This window comes from Camellia sinensis, chromosome 10 (genome assembly GCF_055761805.1).
Source record: "Camellia sinensis isolate YWXY chromosome 10, ASM5576180v1, whole genome shotgun sequence".
Taxonomy (NCBI): domain Eukaryota; kingdom Viridiplantae; phylum Streptophyta; class Magnoliopsida; order Ericales; family Theaceae; genus Camellia; species Camellia sinensis.
In genome coordinates this window covers 55,220,351-55,244,602 of record NC_138970.1, presented here as the reverse complement: position 1 = coordinate 55,244,602, position 24,252 = coordinate 55,220,351, and the positions used below count along the sequence as shown (strand labels likewise).

The 24,252-nt window shown below is 36.4% G+C and overlaps 1 protein-coding gene across 1 annotated transcript; it reads right to left on the bottom strand.

Moving 5' to 3' along the window:
- On the bottom strand, positions 1 to 21,188 carry LOC114260912 (amino acid transporter AVT1E-like). Its single transcript, XM_082890065.1, has 13 exons — positions 21,085 to 21,188; positions 9,404 to 9,502; positions 6,778 to 7,005; positions 4,387 to 4,644; positions 3,656 to 3,893; positions 3,513 to 3,536; positions 3,226 to 3,406; positions 2,890 to 3,109; positions 1,947 to 2,082; positions 1,687 to 1,852; positions 965 to 1,008; positions 611 to 673; positions 1 to 482 (listed from the first exon to the last, which is right to left on the bottom strand). The coding sequence occupies exons 1-13, from the start codon at positions 21,186 to 21,188 to the stop codon at positions 387 to 389; spliced, it is 1,857 nt and encodes a 618-aa protein (XP_082746191.1). The 3' UTR covers positions 1 to 386.
- Positions 21,189 to 24,252: the final 3,064 nt, after the last annotated feature.

Genomic DNA, 24,252 nt, shown 5'->3' with positions numbered 1-24,252 from the left:
TTGAAAATAATATCAAACAGGCTTAATTATTTTTTCATGTATAATAAGAGAGAACAAATCATTGCAATCATATTCTCGCAAGCTCTATTGTAAAATAAATACAAAACATGGTCTCCACAGTTGAAAGAAAAACAAATTTGTACCAATTAAAATACAAGTGTCGGGGACAGATTTTTTGACGTTAAAAAAAAATATATGATTGAGATTCATTTTATGTACTTATGTCATTTTCCTCGAAACAATATCAATTTGTTCCATTAAATTTCCCTCCTAAATTCGTTTGTATAGTTTGGCAAGTGTATTGGAGTGCTTACACTTACACATGGATTTGATGGGTTACAAGAACAGACATGTGAAGCAGAGTTAAGACTTGGATTAAAATTTGATCATCCCCTCTCCTCAACCATGCTTATAATTGCTGAGTATGTGCCAACAATTGCACAAATCACCCCTACCACCATTATAAGTATGCAAGTTGAAATCTGCATTTGGAAAAACAAGATCAAAATTATCAAACTTTGTCATTAACAAAGATTCCACACACACTCACACACACACAAACACAGAGAGAGAGAGAGAGAGAGAGAGAGAGAGAATAAAAAATGTTCACCTGCAGCTTTGTCAATCTATCCTGACAAATGCTAAGATAGCAAGCGCATGGGAAAATTAGAGCCTATAATTGAAAATCAAGCATTGAAATTACTCCATGGTATATTTTACTTACCAAAAATGCTACATGCCCAGGAAAAAAATATTTTACCTAAAAAAGTATGTTCAAAACCTAAATTTAAAGTGTAGGTTTAAAATTGGTGTGGTATGGGTCATACCCAGAATAGATCTGATCTATACATTCAATTCTAATCACATTTTTAGGTATTTTTATTTTGGTATATAGCATTGTTGTGTATTTACTGCATCATTGACTCAACAATGGATTGAGGTGTGAATATGATGAGATACTTACTACAAGCATAACAAGCAAAGATCCAATGAAGGCCATCACCGAACCTGCAATCAAATTCACAAAACAAAAGCTTAGCAGACAAGACATTTCTCCTCTCTCCCCAATTTAAGAACTTGGAACCAAAATCTCATTTTGGCTCCTTCACTTTTAATTGTGACAGTCAACCCTGCACACTTTAAGTCAAGTTGTAATCCCATCCTTCATCTACTTACTGTTAGGTTGACGGAAATTAAAAGTGGAGGGATTAAAGTGAGATTTCAGTGAAAGTGCAAGAACTAAAGTAAAATTTTGGTGAAAGTGTGCAGGTGCTAATGAGGTGATAAGTCGCGTATGGCTCACATAACAAGTTCCATAATGAACATAAATGTGACATAGCAATTTGACTTAAAGTGTGAGTGAGGGGTTGCATGTTACAATTAAAAGTAAATGGGTCAAAGTGAGATTTTTGTTAAAATGTAAGGATGCTAACTGTAATTAACCCTAGAAACTTTCGTACCACATTTGGTGATAACAAACCACCACTTTGGATCATAACTGACACCATTTAGTAACAAAACCAGCAGCATAAATGCAGTATAACTTGCATATGATGCACACCATTTTCAAGGGATGTGTACTATATCATTGGCTTATGACGCTCATTGCTCTCTTAAGACAAAATAGTAGTGGAACTTAAAAAACCTTTAGAATTAAAGATAATGTGAAGTGGAAGAAGTCCTTACCAAAGTATGGAACTGCCAATGCCACAACCAAAGTTGAGAGTACCAAGATTGTTCTGATGAGTATTGACACACCATGAGACTTTGACTGAGCTGAAGGCAAGAGCTCCTCGAGACTGAATGCCACAGGGGTAACTGTCAAGGCATACTTCGTGACCGGTGCAACAACCTACAACAGAAACAGATCAAATACAAATAGCAGCAATTCAAATTTCAACACAATGAAATATGGTGGGAATGATTTTTGTTTTTGTTTTTCATACTGTTGTCCATGCTGCGACTTTGGAAGCAATGAATTGTGGGGGCATGTTTAACGTGAACTGGGATTTGGTTGAGTTACCAAACATCAGAAAGCCACATATTGCAACCGCAGCATAAAGAACACCAGACGTGACAAAGCTGTAGCAGAGTAAACAAATGTTAGGCAAATTAATGAAAATTTCTGTCCTTTTGATAAATGAAGTGTTGAAAAATCTCATAATTCTCATGTTGGTAAACTTCCATTCATGGTGTTATTAGAACCAATTTATGTTGTTTCAAATTCATCACAATGCAGCAAGATTTGTTACGCTTGTAGAAAAGTTTCAATGAGCTTGCCTTAACAAGAAGTTCAAAAACAGGTTTAAGGACTAATTATATTAATGATAAAGTAGGCGTTTTGTTGCACTGTAGTCCCTAACCTTTTAATTTTATCAATTTGGGTATCAAACTACTAAATGTGAGTTTAAATGGGGTCTAGTCTCCTCCTGTCGTCCAAATTGATTGACAGAGGTTGGGATATTTTTGTAATAGATATAAAAGTAAAGAGGGAAGCTTCAATCGAAAAATAATGAAAGGGTAACTGTAAAAACCATCCTCAGTTCAGATTGCAGGCTACAACTTGCCTGCATGAAGCCATAATAGAATCCCACAAAACCTTAATTTTTATTGATATTAGAAATATAAAATTCTACAAAAAGAAAAGGGGATATGAAATAATCAAAGCAGATGCATCAGATTGGCCCCCAAAGTACGCATTTTTGGGCCCTAGTACAATTCCAAAAATACTTCTTCCCGTTAATCAATTTGTTGGATATAATTTTAACTGACCTATTGTAGTTTGGAAACCAAACTGAAAAAGTCAAAAGATTGATGAATAAACTATAACAAAATGCATATTTCGGGGATCATCAATGTAACTAGTCCCACACATGAGCAAATTATCACCTGATTGTTAGAACAGACGGAAACTGTGATGGTTTCTTCATGGAAGAATAGATATTTGGAAAAATAGAATGGCATCCAAAACAGAAACCAAATAGACCAATTGTGACAGGAAGCTTTGCAAGGTTCAAAGGTAGTCCAATTGGGTGAAACCCAACTTGATCGACCACCCCAACCCACAACAAGCACAGTGACACCAGCACAGCAGTAAAAACTCCTCCAACTGAAAACAAAAACAAAAACAAAAACAAAAACAAAAACAAAAACAAAAAGCTGTAGCGCGAACTTGCAACTTGCAAATAATGCAAGGAAAGAAGAAAGTGAACGTGGATTGGATACCTGAAATGTACGAAAGCAAGCTGAGGTTTCGAAGCCAAACAGTTGGGAGAATGAAGAGAGTAGATATGATTGTGCACATTTGATAAGAATCAAGGTGGATTCCATTGAAATTTATCTGGGCATTTGGGAACAACGCTGAAAGATTATCACTCATCATAATTAAGTACTCCACGCAAGACGACTACAGATAAGAGATACACACTTTTTAGTACATAATACAAACCTGGCAACAAAACAAAGAAGATAAATTTAATCAAACAGGTGGGGGGATATAAAGGTGCACTTACATATAACTCTATGTATAAGGCTATCTGCAATAATCAAAATTCAAAACCCAAGCGTCAGATTAGCCCAACAATTGAAAATTCTGTTTCTAATGAAATTTAAATCAATAATTTTATGATAATTTTGAAATTGATATCAGGCTTACTGCTAAGCATACGCGACCAGGGACTCCAAAAGCAGCCTGCCCAATATCCGGGTAAGTTTCAAGACCAGGGGAGCTTTCTAAGCATCGCTTCAACAAAACTCCGGTGTAGCAAGTGATGATGCCAAGGATGATGAGAATTGTGAGGCTCCACCACCCACCTTCTTTGAGTGCATAAGGAGTTGTAAGAAGTCCTATACCGCATAGACCATTGATTGCTACATTCGATGGTAAAAGAGGACTTCAAAATATTGGCGAATAGAACATTCAAACCTGATAAATAGTAAACTATGAAAGCAATTTCTCAAAGGTGTGTGTTTTTTTTTGGGTTCCTCCCCAGTTGCCTTGATGCCAAAAAAAAAAATTGTTAACAGAAAAGTGCACAGAATGCAGCGTTGGCAGCATTCCACTTGTCCTGGTGGAGCGTGTGACTCATCTAAGATGAATGCAATACTCTGTGCAGCTTTTCAGAAAATTTTACATAACAGTAACTCTGAAAGCAATTTCTCAAAGGTTTGTTTTGTTTTGGGGTTTCTACTAAGTTGCCTTAATGCTAAAACCATATATATGTATAGAAAAGTGCATAAAATGTAGTGCTGGCTACATTGCATTCATCCGATGGAGCATGTGCGTCATCCAAGACGAATGCAATGCCTTGTGTGCCTTTCTAGAAAAATTATGTAATATTATACACAACAATTGACCAGGAAAAAAAATTTAAGATAAAGAACTACTGAATTTCACCATTAAAAACAGATTGAGCATACGAACACTGCTGGGAAGTTGAAGATGACATTATAGATGGCTTTGAGGTAGGCACTTGTTCTTTGTGTAAAGTTGCCTCAGATATGAGCGGTTCAATCAGGGGAGAGTTGGGCACAGAACCATGAGGTCTCTGGTGTGGTGAAGTCAGGAAGGAGGTGCTTATAGTTGTGCCCGCTAGGAAGCTAGCAGAGGGTGGAGCCATGTTTGTGTACATGTCCATGGATTGCCTGCAAACACAGCACAAACATCAGTTGAAAACAATTAAGTCAAATGTTGTTTCTAAAAAGTTCCATCAAAATATTGAATATGGCCCATGTCAAAATAAGTTTATTAAATGCTTGGTTTGGATGTGAGAAACACAATCTTGGTTGCTTTTATAAGTTTTTGTTAACAAAACAAGAAAAACAATTTATGCTTCCCAAACATTCATTATCTTTTTCACCTCCACCATGCAACCTAATCGAATAAAAATACATACACAAAAATTTTGACATAGAAAGTTCACATAATGTGAAGAGTGTGATCCACACAAATTTATGTCTAATGTGTGTGGGTCACATAGTCTAGGATGAATCTTGGCAACAAGATCACTTTTTGTACCCTAGTACTATTGCCCGGTCTAAAGCCTCAATTGTTATGAAATATTTCTTGAATAGTAGAAAAGAAATTCACATGAATTGCTAAATAAGTGGGCAAGTCAGACATACACTAATTAAATCACAGACAAAAAATGTCAAGAGTATAATGTCAACACAAAAGTGGCTTGATTATTTTTACTAGAGGTAAGCCCAATCGTGCTAACGTGTACAATTTTAAAAGTTTGTAGTTTAATTTCTGAAATTTCTTGTATGTAGACTCTTACTCATAATTGGACCCAACTAAACAACAATCTCACACACAGGAATAATGCATGTTTTAAGAAAACAAAAGAATCCAAAATTGCTAATGTTTCCCAACTAATGCATCATGGGCAATGCACAGGATTTGATGAGATATCATCATGGGTTCTTGAGATTTAAAGCACAGACCAAAAAAAGGTTTGAAGAATGTAAGACTATCAGACCACTCAACTTTAGCACAATATGTTTTGAACTTCCATTAGTTCTATTTTCTATCCAAGACAAGCTTCAACAAGATAGATAAACAAAATTAAAAGATACATTCCAAGACAAAAACTTAATAAAGTAGCATTAGTTATTAAATTTTTTCATAATATACATTCTCCCCCCCTCTATTTTTTTTAAAACAAATTTGAAGAATTAAGTGATCACCCCACTATATATAAACCCGAGAAATTGTTTTTAAAAGACAAATAAAATTAAATAATCTTAAGAAAAATGCCTCGTAGCTCAAAAAGGGAGGGGCTCGAATGGCCCAAATGGGTGTTTGCTAGACAACTGGCCAGATGACCGGCCGGACGACCACCCGAACGACTAGGTGAAACACTTGTCTACCATGGTTGTCACCCTGTCGACCACGACTATCAATCTTTTCGCCGAACGACCGGCAAGATGAATTTCAAGCCATTCGGGGCCAAGCTCAAATTTGAGCTAGGCAGCAGTGTTGTAATCTTAAACAGTGTTGATTAAAAGTTTAGTCAATTAATTACTTGATCACATTCATCCAGACCATCATAATTCGTCACAACATCTCAAAAATCTTCTACTTTAAAAGATAGATTGTCTTACCTGTTGTAAAATTGCAATCCATGAAGTTGATATAACAAAATCAAGGTTCAGAATACAAAAGTGTACGGTGTGTATCATATACAGTGTTATAACTATATCATTTTCACTTTCAGTCATAATTAAAAATAAAATACTCAGAACTAAACCAAAAAAATTATGAATCATAACCAAATGGCAGAGTCTTCTCTCTAGTCTGAAATAGGACAGGAGCGTGCTGTTGGATTTTGTGGGCCCACTACAAAGTCCACATCGATGATCCAAATCGTTATTGTTTGGACCTCGTCGAGTGCCTTATCCTTAAAAAAATCATGTTAATTGAATATCATTAGCCATTTGATCACATCAAATTTGTGTCAACGGTAATAATAATTTCAAAAATAAATTGTTAACGCAAATATCATCTGATCAAGTGACTATTGATATCCAATCAATATGATTTTTCACCGGGATGAAATACTCAACAAACCCTACGTATCAGACGGTTCAGATTATCGATGTGGATTTCTGGTGAGCCCAAAGAGGCCCAACACCCAACTAATAACAACACAATCACAGCAGGTCATGTATAAGCAACAAACAAGTCAATGAGTCATCACTGTTAACGACCGATAACCCAATCATAAAACAATAAATCACACACACACACGCACATATATATATACAAAATATAACCTGTAGCTTTGAGGCCATAACTGGCTGTCGATAATTGTATCAGATTCATCGTTATCATTATCATCGCCATTCTCACAATCCCTTGGGACCTGGTTTTCTTCATAACCACTTTCAAAATACTCGTCCTCCATCCCTGCACTATCTTCGTGAATCGGAGCTCCGTCGACAATCTGAGAAGCTCTTCCAATACTAAACCCAGTAATTGGGAAGTAAGAATGAGAGCAAAAGCTTAAAAATTTTAAGATATATGTATATATATAATAGTATGGGGATATTTTGTGTTTGGTTGGGGGATTTGGGAAGAAATTTGGAAAGAGAAATAAAAAAGTTAGGTGAAATGTGAATAAAATATATATATATTTCATATAGTTTTACACACCTTTTCCTTTTCCCTTTCCCTTTCCCTTTCCAAATCCCTCCTCAAATTTTCCAACCAAACACACCATTAGATGAAGAAGAAGACTAGTTCAAGAGAATTTCTCATATTAGGAAAACCAAAACAAAACATTACTACTTCACGATACTCCTATAGGGCAAAATAGGAAACAACAATTTGAATTTTTATTTCGATTTGGATTCGTTTACATGTTTTTCGGTCCTTCTACATTTTGCATGGGATTGTATAGTTGGAGATGACACATGACAGGGTGTGTGGGGTGTGTGGTTATGTGGCAAAATTAATCTGTAGTTCAAGGGAGATTTTTCTTTTTTCTTCTCCTTATTTTGGAAATAAAAATATTTAAGATAAATTATATTAGTCTTTTATAAGATTCGGAGGAAATATGAATTCCACAAATTTAACCTAAAATTATATTTTTTTAAGATTTTAATTTATATAACATTAGCTATGTTTGATTGATCGGAATCTTGAAAGAGAATGAATTTTGTTTTGGGGTCTTATAATTCTAAGGGTTTAATTTGCATAACATTGGTTATATTTGACAAGTAAATCTACATGTACAGAAACTAAACACAGAATAAAACATAACTCTCTCTCACAAGAAGTGTGACTCACATGTGGGACCCAACTCATGTGAGAGGGTTGCGTTTCATTCTGTGTTTTGAGGTGCCAAACTTGTTGGGATGACGTGGGCTTGCTGTGATGCTTTTTGCATTTTCCCTCTTTATTTATGTATCTTTTCTAATTGCTTGAATATTCATCAATAATTTTTTTTTTTGACTGATAACTGATCTTTGATTGATAGGAATCTTGAAGGAGAATATACTTTGATTTTGGGTCTTACAATGATAGTGTTTGGAAGAAATTGAAATAAGAAGAGAGATTTATTCATAAATTTCATTTAGAAGACTTATAGACTAATAAGTTTACAAAGTATTTTTGTGTTCCACCTAATCCCATACGTATGAATTATATTCTCATAGGTCCTTTTGCTTATATTAGAAGTATTATATAAACTATTTTACTCTTATAAACTTTTGTTATAATATATATATTATACCATATATCTAGGAAAGAGAAAATTATTATTAGATATATTTTATTTATGATATATACAAAATACTATGTATAACTATAGAAGATTATTATTCTAATATTTTTTTTGCCTCAATGTGAGAGATTCACTTGATCAAAGTTCTTCCTTCACCATTATTCTACAACTAGCATTTCATCCATATTATGCACGGCTAACTGTATATAATAACGATATATATTAATATTTTATGAATTTTTAGATTATAAATTTGTTTTTATTTTTGAATTTTGAGATATATGATAAAGATATTTATTAACATAAAATTTAGAGTCCCGTCTACTTTACCTTATGACCTAGCCAAGGTGCAACTTGGTTGGCCCAACTTAAGTAATTTAAGTTCATAAAATTTTATAGGCTTAAAACTATTTTAAATTTGGTCGGGACTAAGGAAAAAATTTACTAACTTGAATTAATTCATGTCAGAACTTGAGTAAGAATTGTCACAATCCAAACATTCTGATATTTATTGTTAATAATATATAGCCCTCGCATTGAGCTTGTGCATACAGCGAAACTTGTTTAAAAAATTTGGTTTAGACAAATTTATTTATGCTCATTTTAGAATATTTTTTAATTGTAATATAAGAGAAAATTGTACCGAGATATTTTTGTATATCTACCCATTTAAATAAAATATATATATATATATATATATAATTAAAAAGTTTGTGATTAGGGACAGCAACAGTGGAGTTATGAAAATCTATAACTCATTCAAATCTAATCTAAATAAAGTTGGTGATTAATTGAGTTTTTTTTTTTTTTTTTTTTTTATTTTTTTGTCATACCTTTGCCCTAGGAAAAATTACTCATAAATCCCATTTTAGTAAATGTTGCTCTAGTTAGGCTTGAGTGTTTTTTTTTAAAACCATTTAGTCCTTTTTATTTTTGGTATGATATATGTTTTTGATATATTGTGCATGGAGTTTACATTTTTTTCCATATTGTGATTTCATTTTAATTTTGTCATAGTGTGTGTGTTTAAGGGATGTTGTAACATTACTATTTTGTAGGAGGGGATTTCGTGGACTCTTTTGGAAGTTGTTTCACCTTTCCAGTTTGGTGTTTGGTTTATAATGTTATATTTTGGGACATCACAAAACAACATGGCCACAGTACTAGAACATTACAAAACAACGTCATCAACATCATCAACACCAGCAACATCATCAACACTAGCAACATCATCAACATCATCGACATCAGCAACATCAGCAACAAACACAATACTGGAACATCACAAAACAACATGACCATAGATGATGTTAGTTGTAACAACCGGGTCTTTGTTTTCCTTTTCTTTCCTTCTTTCTTCGCTTCGTTCTCTTTTTATTTTCGTCGGATTGAAAAGTCCGGAAATGGTTTTTCAGTTCTTATTTCTTTTGGTGTTGAATTTCACTTGTTCCGGAGGGTGCGCGGGTGAGTCCGGAGTGCCGGGAGCAAAGCAGGAATTTTGGGTGACTAGGCCAGGGCCGCACGTGCGGGGCCCTAGGCCGCACGTGCGGGGAAGGGCCGCACGAGCGGTGGGCTAGGCCGCTCGAGCGGTGGAGGTTGAGACCCAGAATTTTGCATTCTGAAATGGGCCGCACGAGCGGAGGAAGTGGGCCGCACGAGAGGTAATTATTGCATCATGTTCCCAATTGTTTTATTGCCATTATTGCACACCTTGACAGTGATTGTTGGCATTATCGTGGAGACATTTGAGAATGAAGAGATGTTACGAGATATTAACTATTACATCATGTTCTCATTTGATATATTATCATCAATGTGCATGAAATAAATTGCTTCCATTATTGCATTCTCATCATGTTTACATGAGAAGGATTATACTGTAATGAGAACTAACGAAAATGTGAAAGGGGTAAATACGTTGGTAAGTCCAGTTAAGGGGTGTAGATGACTTTGATAAGTTGGCCTGAGTGTCCATGGTGAAAGACCAGAAAACCGCGCGGATAGATGTCGAGACTTCCGGTTAATACCCGTAAAAATGACAGTTTGGTAGTACTCGTAAAGTCTACTTGCAGATACCAGCCTAGGGATTATTAGTGTCGTATTTACCACCCCTATTGATTTAAATATTGGAAGTTTGAAATTGATGAGATTACAAAATATTATTGAGAACACGGTGATTTTGAAATAGTGCATTAAAATAAAATTTTCCTTCGTCATTGACACTTGCATGGCATTCTTATGAATTTTAATGTTGTGAGAATTGGCATAACTGTATATACTTTGTGAGGAATCTCTGCTGGGCTTTATGCTCACCCCTATGGGATTTTGGTGGAGGTAAAGATGTTATGATTCTGCCGAATTGAGGGCGTGGATATGTTCTTGTGAAGAGTAGATTGCTCTTCATTTAGTTGTGAATTTTTGTAAAGCTGTGTATGGGTCCGAGAGACCATTTTGTGTAACCGGGCTATTGCCTTGGAAGATGTAAGCCTGTAAGGGCGTTTCTCTTATTTTATCTTTATTTTTGAGACTATATGTTTCACATGCTATAGATTCAGGTGTTTTCTTATCATATAATGTATATTTGCATGTGGATTTCTTATATAAACCATGGAGATCTTGATATAGAGAATGGAGAATGGTTGTAATTAATGAATGTATGTGGCTATGTATCATTCATGTACTATTTCGTCAAATGAATGTATAATCGCATGTGAGATTACTATTGTATAACATTTGGAATTATGTAAAGGAACATGGTTATTATTATTTTATATTTGGAAGCAGAATTGATGTAAAGGATTTGTGGGATTATTTTGGGGCGTTACATTAGCTCGCCGATGTTATGGGATCAATGACAATCATAGGTCAAGAACCCTCATTTCTCACTGCGAATTGCGATTTGGTGGTTTTTGTTGGATCAATAGGTATATGATGTTGTGTTTGGAACGTATTTATGATTGTCTGACGAATAGGGGTTCGCAACATCGTCTTCTCATGATGTTCATGTCTTGGGTGATTCGTTCATTATAGTCGATTTCGGAACAAAATAACATCTTCAAAAACTAAAACAATTCGACCCTCCAACCCACAATATGACTTCGAAACCCAAAACATCATTGGTGTCGAACATCAACCCTATGATGTTCTATCCCATAAACATTCAAATCAATATCAAAGTAATTCACATACCTATTGTCATTGTACAACAGCACCTATGCCAACGCCGACTCACCGATGATGTTAGCTCACCGATGTTATGGGATTGATGACAATCACAGGTCAAGAACGGCGAATCGCCTCTGCAAATGTTAAAGCTAAACAAGGGGTTTTTTGATTTTTTAGGGTTTTTGTGGGTTGGTTTACAACACTGGAATTGTATATTGAATGATCAACGTTGCCAAATGTAAATATTCAATCACACAGGATGAGAATCCCAATCACTAACATTGGGATAGAAACCCAGAAGTTTCTATTACATCTCGATCGTTTTGTTCGAGATGGAGGGAAAACATAAAAATGCTATAGTATGCTTTTGGATATTTTGGTAACTATAGCATCAGCAAAAACTTACATTTACCCTCTACTAAAGACAAGCCACGTGTTACTTACATGGGTTTCTATGTAATTAACATTCAATTGAGACTTATCAGTCTATAAAATAAAAAGTAGGATTAAATAATTCAACAAATTGAATTTTGGGGTTTATTGGTGCTTTGCCCCTATCTATTAATGGCTCTGTTTCGTAGAGCTTTTTTAAAGCTAAAATTTGATAATTAAAAAGCAGAAACTAAAAGCATCTATTTTCTAACTTTTAAATAATTAGTTTTTTTCAATTTATTTATGCTATTTCTACTTAGTAAGTTATAAGCAGAAACTATAATAAACAGTCTGACATAAAATTCCAAATTAGAATAAACTATAATCACCTCGTAGAATAAAAAAAAGGGTGTAATTTTGGCCAACCCGACCTACCATCGAGCCCCGCGAGCTCTCACAAAAAACTAGGCCAGTCCACTCACGCAAAATCTTAGCCTAGACCCTAGGGAAATTCAAGCCTAGGGTCGGGTCGGGTCGGGCTTGGACTAGCCTAATAGTTTATTTATTTATTTATTATTATTTTCACCAAAATAACTTAAAAATTACGTTGTGCGTTGGGCGGGCTAGGCCAATAGGGTTAGGCCAGAAAAAGCATGGCCCAGGCCCTAGCCCAAGGGGGTCGAATTGGGTCAAGTCTCTAGCCAGCGGATCATTTTTACACCCCTAGAACCAAACATTCCTAATGAGTGATCAATATTGTTAATTATTATTTCTTCTAAATTTTCATAAAATTATTTTACCATTGAAGAAATGATTGTCTCATTGACATAATTTTATTTTTTAAAATAATTTTTCAAGATACAAATTCTAATGAAAATTTAAAACAAACTTTTGAAAATTGATCTTTGTAGTAATTTTTTAACTTTTTATGAAAAAACATGTAAGAAAGTAGAGAGAAAATGACTTTTTTGAAGTGATTTTTTTGACTTTTTTTTCTAAAATATTAACTTCCCAGAATAGGCCTTAATCTTTGTTGCGCGAATTACACTAAAGGTCCCTATAGTTTGGGACTTGTATCATTTTGATTCTTAACTTTTCAATTGTGACACATGTGACCTTAAATTTTGAATCTTGTTCCAAATAAGGATAATTGAATATACCATTGCTTAATTTAAAGGGCAAAGTCGTTAATTTGATAAAATATAAACTAATTTGATAAAAATAAATGTCAAAAAATATTTTTAAATTTAAAAAAAAAATTATTTATACCTATCAAAGATAAAATTATGTAAAATTAGTAAAAGATTACACATTTATTTTAATTTTTTAACAAATTAATTTTTATTATGTGTTTGGATAATGATCATGGTTGTTTTTATTTTCATTAAATTAGTTTCTATTTTTTCAAAAGTCAAATATGGCAACAACTTTGATATCATTATTAAACCAATCCCTTAAATCAAAAAATCATAAACTAAAAACATTTCATATATTAAATATATCCATTACACATTAAAAGCTTAACAACCACCCATTACATAATTTTCATCCAAACACATTATAAAAATTACTTTGGTAAAAAATAAAAAAATGTGTAAAAGATTTATTAATTTTACACAATTTTGTCTTTGGTGGGTAGAAATAATTTTTAAAAATTCAAAAATATTTTTTTAACATTTATTTTTGTCAAATTAGTTTATATTTTATCAAATTGACAACTTTGCCTTTGAAATTGAGCAATGGTATATTCAATTGTCCTTATTTGAAATAAGAATCAAAATTCATGATCAAATGTGCCACAATTAAAAAGTCAGAAATCAAAATAATACAAGTTCTAAACTATAAAGATTGTTAGTGTAATTCACCCATCTTTGTTTTAAAAAAGTCACATTCTTTTTGTCACATTCTTTTTAACTCTTTTGTCTTTGGTAACTTTTTTAATAATGTTTTATTTTTCTAGTTCGTCAAGAATTTAAAATTAAAAAAAAATTACTAAAAAAAGTAAGAAAAACCAATTGTCTTTGAATTTTTTTTTCTTTTGTCTTCAACATAATTTTTTTCATTTTTTAGTTTGTCTAGTCGAATATAACCTAAAAATTTAAAATATTTTAAAAATTAAAACAAAAAGATCATTAAAGGAGAAAAAAGTCAATAAAAAAGCTAATCCCAAACATCTAATTAGTAAAATAAGAGAAATTTTATTTCCACACATATTTACCTCTGTCTACATACTTAATGAAATATTATTTTAATGACAATTATATCCTAAATCAAAACAACGATTTAGCACTTACTGGTAAAGCTCTTTGGAGAGTTAAACTTGACGATTTCTTCTAAGAACTCTTGAATATGATCGAGAACCTTTTGTTGTGTGGGTGATTTTCCGACCACACTACCCGCTTAGTTACCAGCTGGAAAGCACTGGCAGAATAGATGGCACCTGACTGACCTGCAACAGAAATATAAGAATCCCGCGGTGGTTTCGACCACCCGGGGGCACTCCGACGATCAAGTCAGTATATCTCTCAAAGATAAATCAAGTACTAAACTCACAAGCTTGAGTATCAAAAGCATACCTTAGACCCATAGGGGTGCCTCTCTTTTATAGCCAACATAAACCTAGTCCCAATAGAAGCCTGACTTCTATGGACTCAGGATTACTGCTAATCTGGGACTCCCAGTGAGATTGGGATAAACTCTCTAAGAGTCTTATCTTTACCCAAACTGAAGTCTTCTCTTCATTCTAGGACTCTTGTCCATATCCAGGTTGAGTTCCCTTTTCATTCTAGGACTCTTGTCCCTTATCCACTTATTTCGGATTCCGATATCTTCGGAGATAACCTCGGCCTTGCCGGGATCACCTCGGCGTCACGACTAGGACACGTGGCACCTCGGCTGACGCGTCGGCGTCACCTTGCCACGTGTTGGTACTCAGAAAATATATCCCCACAACTGCCCCCTAGGTTTTATTACCTCGGCATTCTGAGGTGATGGAACCTACACTGTTCATTCATCCGTGCCCCTCTGTCCGAGATCAAACTCGCCGACCTCAAAAGTTCTATGGACTTTACTGTCCACTGGTGTCAAGAATCAAGTTTCATGCTTTCCGAGCTGCTTGAAATCGCACCTCCTAACCGAGGTTCTGGTTTCATTAATTCGTAAACTCCAAGAGCTTTGCAACTGCTCCACTCACACTCTCTGGTGAGCTCCCGATTTCCAGTCACTTATTTGACTCCGGCGATTTTCATATTGGCGTTCATTTCACTTTATAGGTTCATAAACTTTTTACTTGCTATTAAGCTCAATCTTTCATAACTCTTCTGATTTACTTTAAATCTGTTTATTTGCCATCTGTTGCCTTCTATTTTCATCTGTCTTCCAGTCTTGAATTGTTTGAATGCCTGGCACTTGTTCTTGTCATATCCGCTTTCTGTTGCTAGTATTGTGTCTGGGTTATTACTTTCTTGTTTCTTCACATACTTACTTAGTGCCTGTGCACTTGGCTTTATTCTTCAAATTTGTCATCTTCTTGACTCTGATTTTTCTTTTCTTGTTTTTCTTATTGTATTTCCAGATTCTTGCCTTCGTTTCTGTTTTCTGCATAGTCTTACGTCCTTCTTTGAAATTGTTGCCGAGATCATGGTAGAGAAGCTCTTCCAGTTGACTGTTAATGCTGAACCATCGTCAACTGTTTGAAGTAGATTAGTCCGACGTCCTTGCCTTAGTCCCTAGTTCTTAGGGTCTTCATCTTTGTACTTTTGTTTTCTTTGCATATGTCACATTTTTTGCTTCTGAAAAATGTCTGCTATTGGCCGATGTTAACATTCCTTGCTCCTTGATTATCATTCCTTCTTCCACTGTATTTGATAGCCATGTCGGGTAATTGACTTCTCGGATGGCCCTGAGCTCCAAGAGTCTGTCTACTTCTTCCTCTACTGCTTCGACATGTATCAACGTTGGCCCTCTTGCTTGCTGGATTACAAGTTTGGCCGACCTATCGACGTTCAATTTGTGGCATGTGACCTCGGGGTCAATTCTAGGCATTCCATAAGGTGTCGAAGCGAATACCTCAATGTTTGCTCTCAAGCAAGCTTCCAATTCTCCTTCTTCTTCTTCAGCTAAGCCTAAGCCGAGAAAAAAGAAGCGTTTCTTGATCATTCTCCTGGACGAGGGCTTTCTTTAGTGCTTCTTCACTCTTCTCGGCTGGTTCCTTGCCGACATCATCTACGACCTCTATGTCCTCGTTTTCAATCTCTGCTTTCTCTGGTTCTCGAATGCTGCAGGTGGATTTTATTGCTGCCATGGAGCAATTCTCCGCCTGCAGTTAATCCCCTCTGACTTCTTCAATCCCATGTTCTGTTGGGAACCGCAGTAGTTGATGCAACGTTGAGGGAACTGCCCCCATTGTATGCAGCCATGGCCTTCCCAAGATGATATTGTATGGTGAGTGCGTGTCAATTACCATGAATTCTGTCTTGATCTTCTTCTAACTGCTCTTGCATGATTCTATACTTAGAATATTTTGCATGCCTTTCATACTTTGCCTCCTTTGTGCAATCTTCTCGGGGTTACATACCTCGGGTATAATAGCTACAAAACTTTTACTTCGGCAAGATACTGAGCTGCAAACTTTTCATAAATTCTAACAAGTGTGAAACATATACTACTCAATGTTAACTTTGCAAACTTTTTCTCAAGTTTCAACAAGTGTTTAAACGGTGATCTCGGTCTATCCTACTTGTAAATTGCTACAAATTTCAACAAGGATTAACATATACTGTAAATTTTTCTCAAGTTATAACAATGATCTGCTTGTAAATTGCTACAAATTTCAACAAGTGTTTAAACAATATACTTAGCTTTTACCTTAACCTGTAAATTGCTGCAAATTTCAACAGATGATCACATGTCGGCTTAACATTATCTTGTAAATTGCTACAAATTTCAACAAGTGTTAAGCATCTTCTTTGGTTTAACCAACCTGTAGATTGCTACAAGTGTTTAGCAATAACCTCGGCTTCACTTCGACTTGTAAATTGCTACAAATTTCAACAAGTGAAGAGAAACAGTAATCTCGGCTTAACTTCAACTTGTAAATTGTTACAAATTTCAACAAGTGAAGATAAGGAACCACCTCAGCTTAACTTCAACTTGTAAATTGCTACAAATTTCAACAAGTGAAGATAAGGAATCAGCTTAACTCCAACTTGTAAATTGCTACAAATTTCAACAAGTGAATTAAGGAATCAGCTTAACTCCAACTTGTAAATTGCTACAAATTTCAACAAGTGAAGATAAGGAATCAGCTTAACTCCAACTTGTAAATTGCTACAAATTTCAACAAGTGAATTAAGGAATCAGCTTAACTTCAACTAAGCATCATCTCGGTTTAACTTCGGTTAAGCATCATCTCGGTTTAACTTCGGTTAAACATCATCTCGGCTTAACTTCGGTTAAGTATCATCTCGGCTTAACTTCAGTTAAGCATTATCTGGGCTTAACTTCGGTTAAGCATTATTTCGGCTTGACTTTGACTAAGTATCATCTCGACTTAACTTCGGTTAAGCATCATATTGGTTTAACCAACTTGTAAATTGCTACAAATTTCAACAAGTGGTAAACACATTCTTCTTCTCTCTGCCCCCCCAGTGTGAACTTAAAATCTACTTGGGTTCTCATCATACATGTAGCTTCGACCTTGTCGCCGAGGTTTAATTCAAGCCGAGGTTGTCGGCCTTGGTTTCTCTATTGATCTTACTTGGCTCCAACCTGAGTTTGATTTTTGGCCTCGCATCGGCGAGCCGTTTCTCTTTTCTTGTTCCGATGCCTTTGTTCCCGGCATGTCCTCCTTGGCCCTAGCATACTTCTCAATTCTGGCCAACTTTAGTCTGATCTTGTGTTTCCTTTTTATCTTCTGGGATCTGAGATCTGCTCATTGTGCTCTTCTCTTCTCGGACTCAGGTGCCGAGATCTTATCTTCTGGAATCTTGGATCTGTTCACTCAGGTTGAGCTCTTCTTTTCTTTGACCTACTCATCTAGGCCGAGATCATGTCTTCTGGGATCTGGGATCTGGGATTTGCTCACTCAGGTTGAGCTCTCGTCTTCTCGGGCCTACTTGTCTAGGCTGAGATCATGTCTTCTCGGATCCGGGATCCAGGATCTGGAATCCGGGATCTGCTCACTCAGGATGAGTTCTTCTATACTTGAATGTTATCTCCTTGGGAGCGCTCATGCCCCCTGTCTTTGCATCTCTTCTGGAAGGGTCTTCGTTCCTCCGTAGGTATCTATCCTTCCATACCTGGAGGTCGTCTTCGTTGCTTCGATCTGCTGTCTTTGGTGCGTCACCTTCCTGGCCAGCTTCTTTCACTCCGTGACTCTAGTCACGAGTTTCTGTGTTGCTATTGTCCCCTTCAACGTCGAGGTTGATAGATCTCCTATTCCCAGCAAGAGCGTTGTCTCTAGTATGATCCTTCTGTCCGTCATTGGCCATCTATTCTTCTTTCTTTCCCACAGACGGCACCAAATTGTGTGGGTGATTTTCCGACCACACTGCCCGCTTAGTTACCAGCTGGAGAGCACTAGCAGAATGGATGGCACCTGACTGACCTGCAACAGAAATATAAGAATCTCGCGGTGGTTTCGACCACCCGGGGGCACTCCGATGATCAAGTCAATATATCTCTCAAAGATAAATCAAGTACTAAACTCACAAGCTTGTGTATCAAAAGCATACCTTAGACCCATGGGGGTGCCTCTCTTTTATAGCCAACATAAACCTAGTCCCAATAGAAGCTTGACTTCTATGGACTCAGGATTACTGCTAATCTAGGACTCCCAGTGGGATTGGGATAAACTCTCTAAGGGTCTTATCTTTACCCAAACTGAAGTCTTCTCTTCATTCTAGGACTCTTGTCCATATCCAGGTTGAGTTCCCTTTTCATTCTAGGACTCTTGTCCTTTATCCATTTATTTCGGATTTCGATATCTTCGGAGATAACCTCGGCCTTGCCGGGATCACCTTGGCATCACGACCAGGACACGTGGCACCTCGGCTGACGCGTCAGCGTCACCTTGTCACGTGTTGGTACTCAGAAAATATATCCCCACATTTGTCAACACAAGTTTATTCAAAAATTTATCCTAGGACTTATTTTCAAGAATTGGCTAGCTTTTGTATAAACAGTTAATCTTAGAAAACTCCTTAAAAACATTATTTTCAGTATGGATGGATGCTATTAAAGAAGGAACTATATTACGAAGTGTTCCTTTTTGTAGCGATCCCGATTTCGATCCTTTTTTCATGTTTTGCCACTTCAACTGGGCCGGTTGGGGGTCGAGTTGCCCGGTCAGCTCGCGGGGGTCTAGGGGACAGCGCCCTGGCGGGGTTGAGGGGCAGTGCCCCCAAAACAAAAATGCGAAATGCATTTGAAGTTGCTTGTCCGCTCGAGCGGCCATTTATGCGCTCGGGCGGGGAATGTTTGGTTTCAGAAGTTTGACCTGTCTGCAAAAGTACTGGGTTAGTGTATTTGACGCTTGAGCGGGGCATTCCACGCTTGAGTGGACCATGTTATATCAGTTCATGAATCTGATATTTCATATCACTTTTTCAGTCCTCTCTCTCTCTAAAACTCTCTAGAATTCCCGATCGGGAGCTTCTCTCTCTAGAAGTCATCTTCTCTCTTTGATTTCTCCAAATCCATTGGGATTTAGACCTAAGTTCTTTACCAAAGTTGGTTATCATCTCAAGAGCTTTGTTGTATGCAATGAAAATCGAGTTTCGACACCGTTGATTTTGGGGGTTTCATCTCATTTTTTTCTTCAAAACTTGAGGTAGGGATTTTCTTAGTGTTATATATATGGTTTTACAAGATCTAGATGATTTTCGAAATCATCATTTGATTAGCTTTAAGAAATTGATTGTTGATTTCAAGAAAATGAGTGATTTTGAAAAAGAGTTTAATTTCTTTTCTTTTTAAAATAGAAATTGAAGGTTTTGAACCATATTGATTGAAGAAATATGATTTTGGGGAGATTCTTCTAAATATTTTGAAGATGAATAGTTTTGGTGAGAAAACTTAAAAATTGGGTCTTTTCTTTGAAAGATGTTGAAAATCCTTGGAAGATGTTGTCATATTTATTTTGTGTACCAAAATAAATGAATGCTTTGAAAATTGTTTATCTAAATATAAATGATGATTTTTGTGAAAAAAATGAGAAATGTTGTTTATTTTGAAAATTGTTATCAAAATGTTGATTTAGTCTTGAATTGACTAAGTTGTTGAGATTGCTCGAAATGTGGGAATTAAGTTATTCTCATGAATAAATTGGATATAAAAGTATATATATATATATATATATATATATTCATCTTGTGGAATTGTGTTGAAAAGAAGATTGAGAATTTTGATCACAATGGTATATTGTGTGGAACAATTGAATATAGAAGTAATGTTGCATTGCATTATTAAGCATACATTAGCATTTTAATTCATTGGACTATGTTAAGCTTTGGAAATTTGCATTGAGAAAAGAATGTTGAGAAATGGGTTTTCATGAAATGGTTTTGGGGTAAATACGGTGATAAGTCTTGATAGGTGGTGTATATAAAATTGTTTAAGTTGGCCTGAGTGTCCTTGATGAAAGACCAGAAAGTCGCGCAGATAGATGTCGAGCGTTCCGATTAATACTGATAAAAATGACAATTGGTAATACTTGTATAGTCTACTTGCAGACACCGACCTACGGATTACCAGAGTTATATTTACCACCCCTCCCTTTAATTAAATTGATAAATTTTGAACAGTTGAAGTTGCATAACATCATTGAGCATGATGGTTTTCAAAAGATGAAGATGTGTTTTATTTTTAAAAAGGCATGGCATGTCATGTGCATTCATCTCTTGAAATTTGTATAAAATGTCTATACTTTGTTAAGGATTTCCTACTGGCCTTTATGCTCACCCTACCGGATTTTTGTGTAGGAAAAGACATGGTGAATCCGCCTAATTGAGGGCGTGGAAATGTGTGTGTTGAGAGCACTAAAGTTCTCATTTGTTGTGATCCTATTTGTAAGCCAAGGGCTATGTATGTGTGGGTTTGAATAACCATTTTGTGTACCGGGCTTAAACCTTGGAAGATTGTAAACCCTTGGGGTGCTGATTTGGTTATTTACTTCTTGTTGAATCAATGTAATATCGCATGAGGAACTATTATTATTATGTAATGCAAGTATGGGAAGTTATATTTGGTTATCCTTTAAGAGAGCCATGATTGTTGCATTATCATTTGAGCTAAAAATTTGGGGCGTTACACTTTTAACCTTCCTTCTAACAGTGCTTCCTGTTTAGGATCCTCTAATGCTTCGTCTCTTGGTCTTGGCACATATATGGACTCGAATTCCTCCACTGGGCTTTCTGCATTCATGTCTGCGACAGATTATGAATACATATAGTTCAATCTATATGTCACGGTTCATTATGTTCATACTAAATGATAAATAATCATCTCATTGTACACACTATTGTAGATGTCCCCGAACGCCCCGGGAGGATGAGTCCCGTTCTGTTCATTTGTGGGTCTACTACAGTTCAGGACTCTCAAATTGTCACAGTTCTTAATCTGAACCAAAGAGTCCAAATTCAGTAAATTGTTTTGAGAAAAACAGATTTTTAAAAAAGAAGTGCCAAACATGGACTGCTTTGCCAGATACAGAGTCGCCACCTAAATATTTTATTTTGAAAAATTTAGGAAACCCTGACTCGGTGCCAAAGGCCACGTGTCCGTCATCACCAAAGTTGCCTCAACTCGGAAACTTGGGTACGATTAGGGAAGGTCAGCTATGAGCACCCCCTCTCGCCCGATCAAAGATCGGCCTCTACTAACCGTGATATCTTGTTTTGGAAGCATTATGTGTTCCTATTCCGGTTATTAGCCTAGAATTACTATGTTATGCGCACAGCAAACAAGTATAGACCAAATTGCCTAAATTGGAACAAAACATTTCATGTTTGTTTTGAAAATGGTTTGCTACTCGCGAGTAGGCTAAAATGCAGATTTTGCCACCCTCAAGTGGACTTTAGAAAAGATGGTTTTGCCACTATCTAGTGGGCTTACAACTCACAGTTTTAGTGCATTATTCCAATTTAGGTAATTCAACCTCCATCCACAGGCATTCAGGTAGTTATATCACATAAGCACATAGCCACATGGCAAGTATGCTGTCATGTTAACATTTACACTCAAGCGAGATATTAAAGCATAAATGCTCACCTAGTACTCCGTGCCAAAACAATGAACTAGTTAGTAATCATATGCATGATCCTAATTCATGTTAAGTGCCTAATGCGACGCATACAGAATGCAATTAGGATAGGCTTGGCTAATCCTAGGATGGCATATGATGATACTACAACTAACACGTATTCAACTTGGAATTGAAATACAATGCAGTTAGTATGATGCGCCGAGCCCGGTGCATGCAAGATAAATGTATGGATGTACGCATGCATAACATAAGGTATGCTAATTTAAATTTTCCCTAATACTAACCATTGAAAGCAGGTAAGTAAAAGGGAGAAAGAAGTGGGGGTTGGAAGACATGCACACACGCACCCACACTTATTACAAATTCGCCTTCGCTCGGAGGGACCAAAAGAATAATAAAAATCAATTAACCTACAAGTTAATTAAATATTACAGGCCACTTAACTAGTTAAGGAAATTAACTAAGCTAAGAAAACAGTAAAGTCCTCGGAAAGAGGGTCCAATGCACGCGTGCTCGGGTTGGCTTCGCTCGGAAATCCATTGCCATGACACATGTTGCCTCTGTTTTCACTGTTTGGCTCTTCTAAAAATTGCACAACTCCCAAGGAGCGCTCTATGGATATTGGGGAGCATCACCGACCAAGTGGGATCGTCACCGGCCATTTTGAAGTGGTCATCGACCATCCATTGAGCTCTCTGCCAAATATATTTGGTCGGTCGGCAGTATATATGGCCAGCCGGCCAAAACTTCCTACAGAAACCTGTTTTGACAGCAGCAGAGGGCAAAATAAGGCATGACAATGCATTTCAAGCAAATGTGTGCACCACCACACCCCTTATCATGTTTATGACTCAAAGGGGCATGGTACTCGATTCTCGGACCACCAATCGCGCATTTCAATGTGTGATGGCCCAAAGAGTCAAAGTGTGCAATTTCAATATGGAATGAAATGCACAAAACAAACAATGGGCCCCAACCTCCATCATAATCAATTCAAGAGGCAAGAGATGCATGCTTAATGTTATGCAACCTAGGCATGGAAGCTAAGCATGCAATATGAGCATGTGAACAAGCAATGTAAACATGCAAGCATGCAAGTTATGCAAACTAACAAGCATGCAAGATGGATGAGCATGCAACGACATGTGGGAATGGTCTTAAATCAAAATGGGCAGCTCTCAAATAGGCCCAAATTAGTGGCCAAATGCCATGGAAATGAGGGCCAAAACACATACAAGCATGCATGCACACAAGGTCCAACACTTAGGCACCAAAGAGCAACTTTTAAGCACACTTAAGAGAGGATAAACATGGATACATGGCATGCATAGAAAGCTCTGAAATCATATTATAGAAGGTGCAAAACCAAGTAAACAAGACAAGTTAAGCATGCAACAATGGTCTAAAACTCAAGGCAAGCCAAGGGGGTTACATGGTAGCTACACAAAGCAAGCCATGGATGGCCTAAGCAACCAAAAATAGACCTTAAGCATGCTAAAACAAGCATAAAAGCCTCACAAAGCTAGGCCAAAACAAGTAAGCATAGTGGTCTAAATGCTAGGCACATGTTAAGGCAATTCATGGCATTACAAGACAAGTATGCAAGGCAAGTATGGTGTGTCTAAACCAAGTAAAAAAAGTGCTATATCATGGCAAAATAAGCACAAATAACACTTAAGACATGGCCAAAATGAACTTAAAAATGACGCTCACACATGAGGCTAAAATGACACTTTTGAAGACAACAAGGAGAGGGGATGGCCCTCTCCTTCTTAGGACCTTAAACCACCATCCTCACCACTGAAATCCCTCAAGATTTCAGTGGTGAGGAGGCCCAAACAAGGTGGTCCCGGAGCTCACCAAAAATGCACAAAAAAGAGGCCAAACAAGGCCTAAGAGGGGGTAAACGACCCAAAACACAAAAGTGACCTTAATGAAGTATCTTAAACACAAAAAAACAGAACTTTTTTATGTTATACACAAAGCTCAAAACAGCAAGAAAGATAGGCTAAAAGTGTGTGCAAAAATGAGGAATAAAGAGGGAGAAGGAGTTACCTTTGTAGCCAAAAGGGGACAGCAGCCTCTTGATCCAAAAAAAACAGTCCCTTAGCCTCTGAAAATGGCCTCCAAGCTCCTTAGGTTGATGATGGAGATGTTAGGCCAAGAGTTGTAGTGTAAATGTGCAAGAACTAAACCCTTTTGAACCCTCTAACCCACACAAAT

Coding starts and splice junctions, on each gene's coding strand:
- LOC114260912 (XM_082890065.1), bottom strand. CDS start 21,188: ATGAATGCAGAAAGCCCAGTGGAGGAATTCGAGTCCATATATGTGCCA. Junction 3,110..3,225: donor CTTGCTTTCGTACATTTCAG/GTATCCAATCCA, acceptor TTTTGTTTTCAG/TTGGAGGAGTTTTTACTGCT. Junction 1,853..1,946: donor AAGTCGCAGCATGGACAACA/GTATGAAAAACA, acceptor TTTCTGTTGTAG/GTTGTTGCACCGGTCACGAA.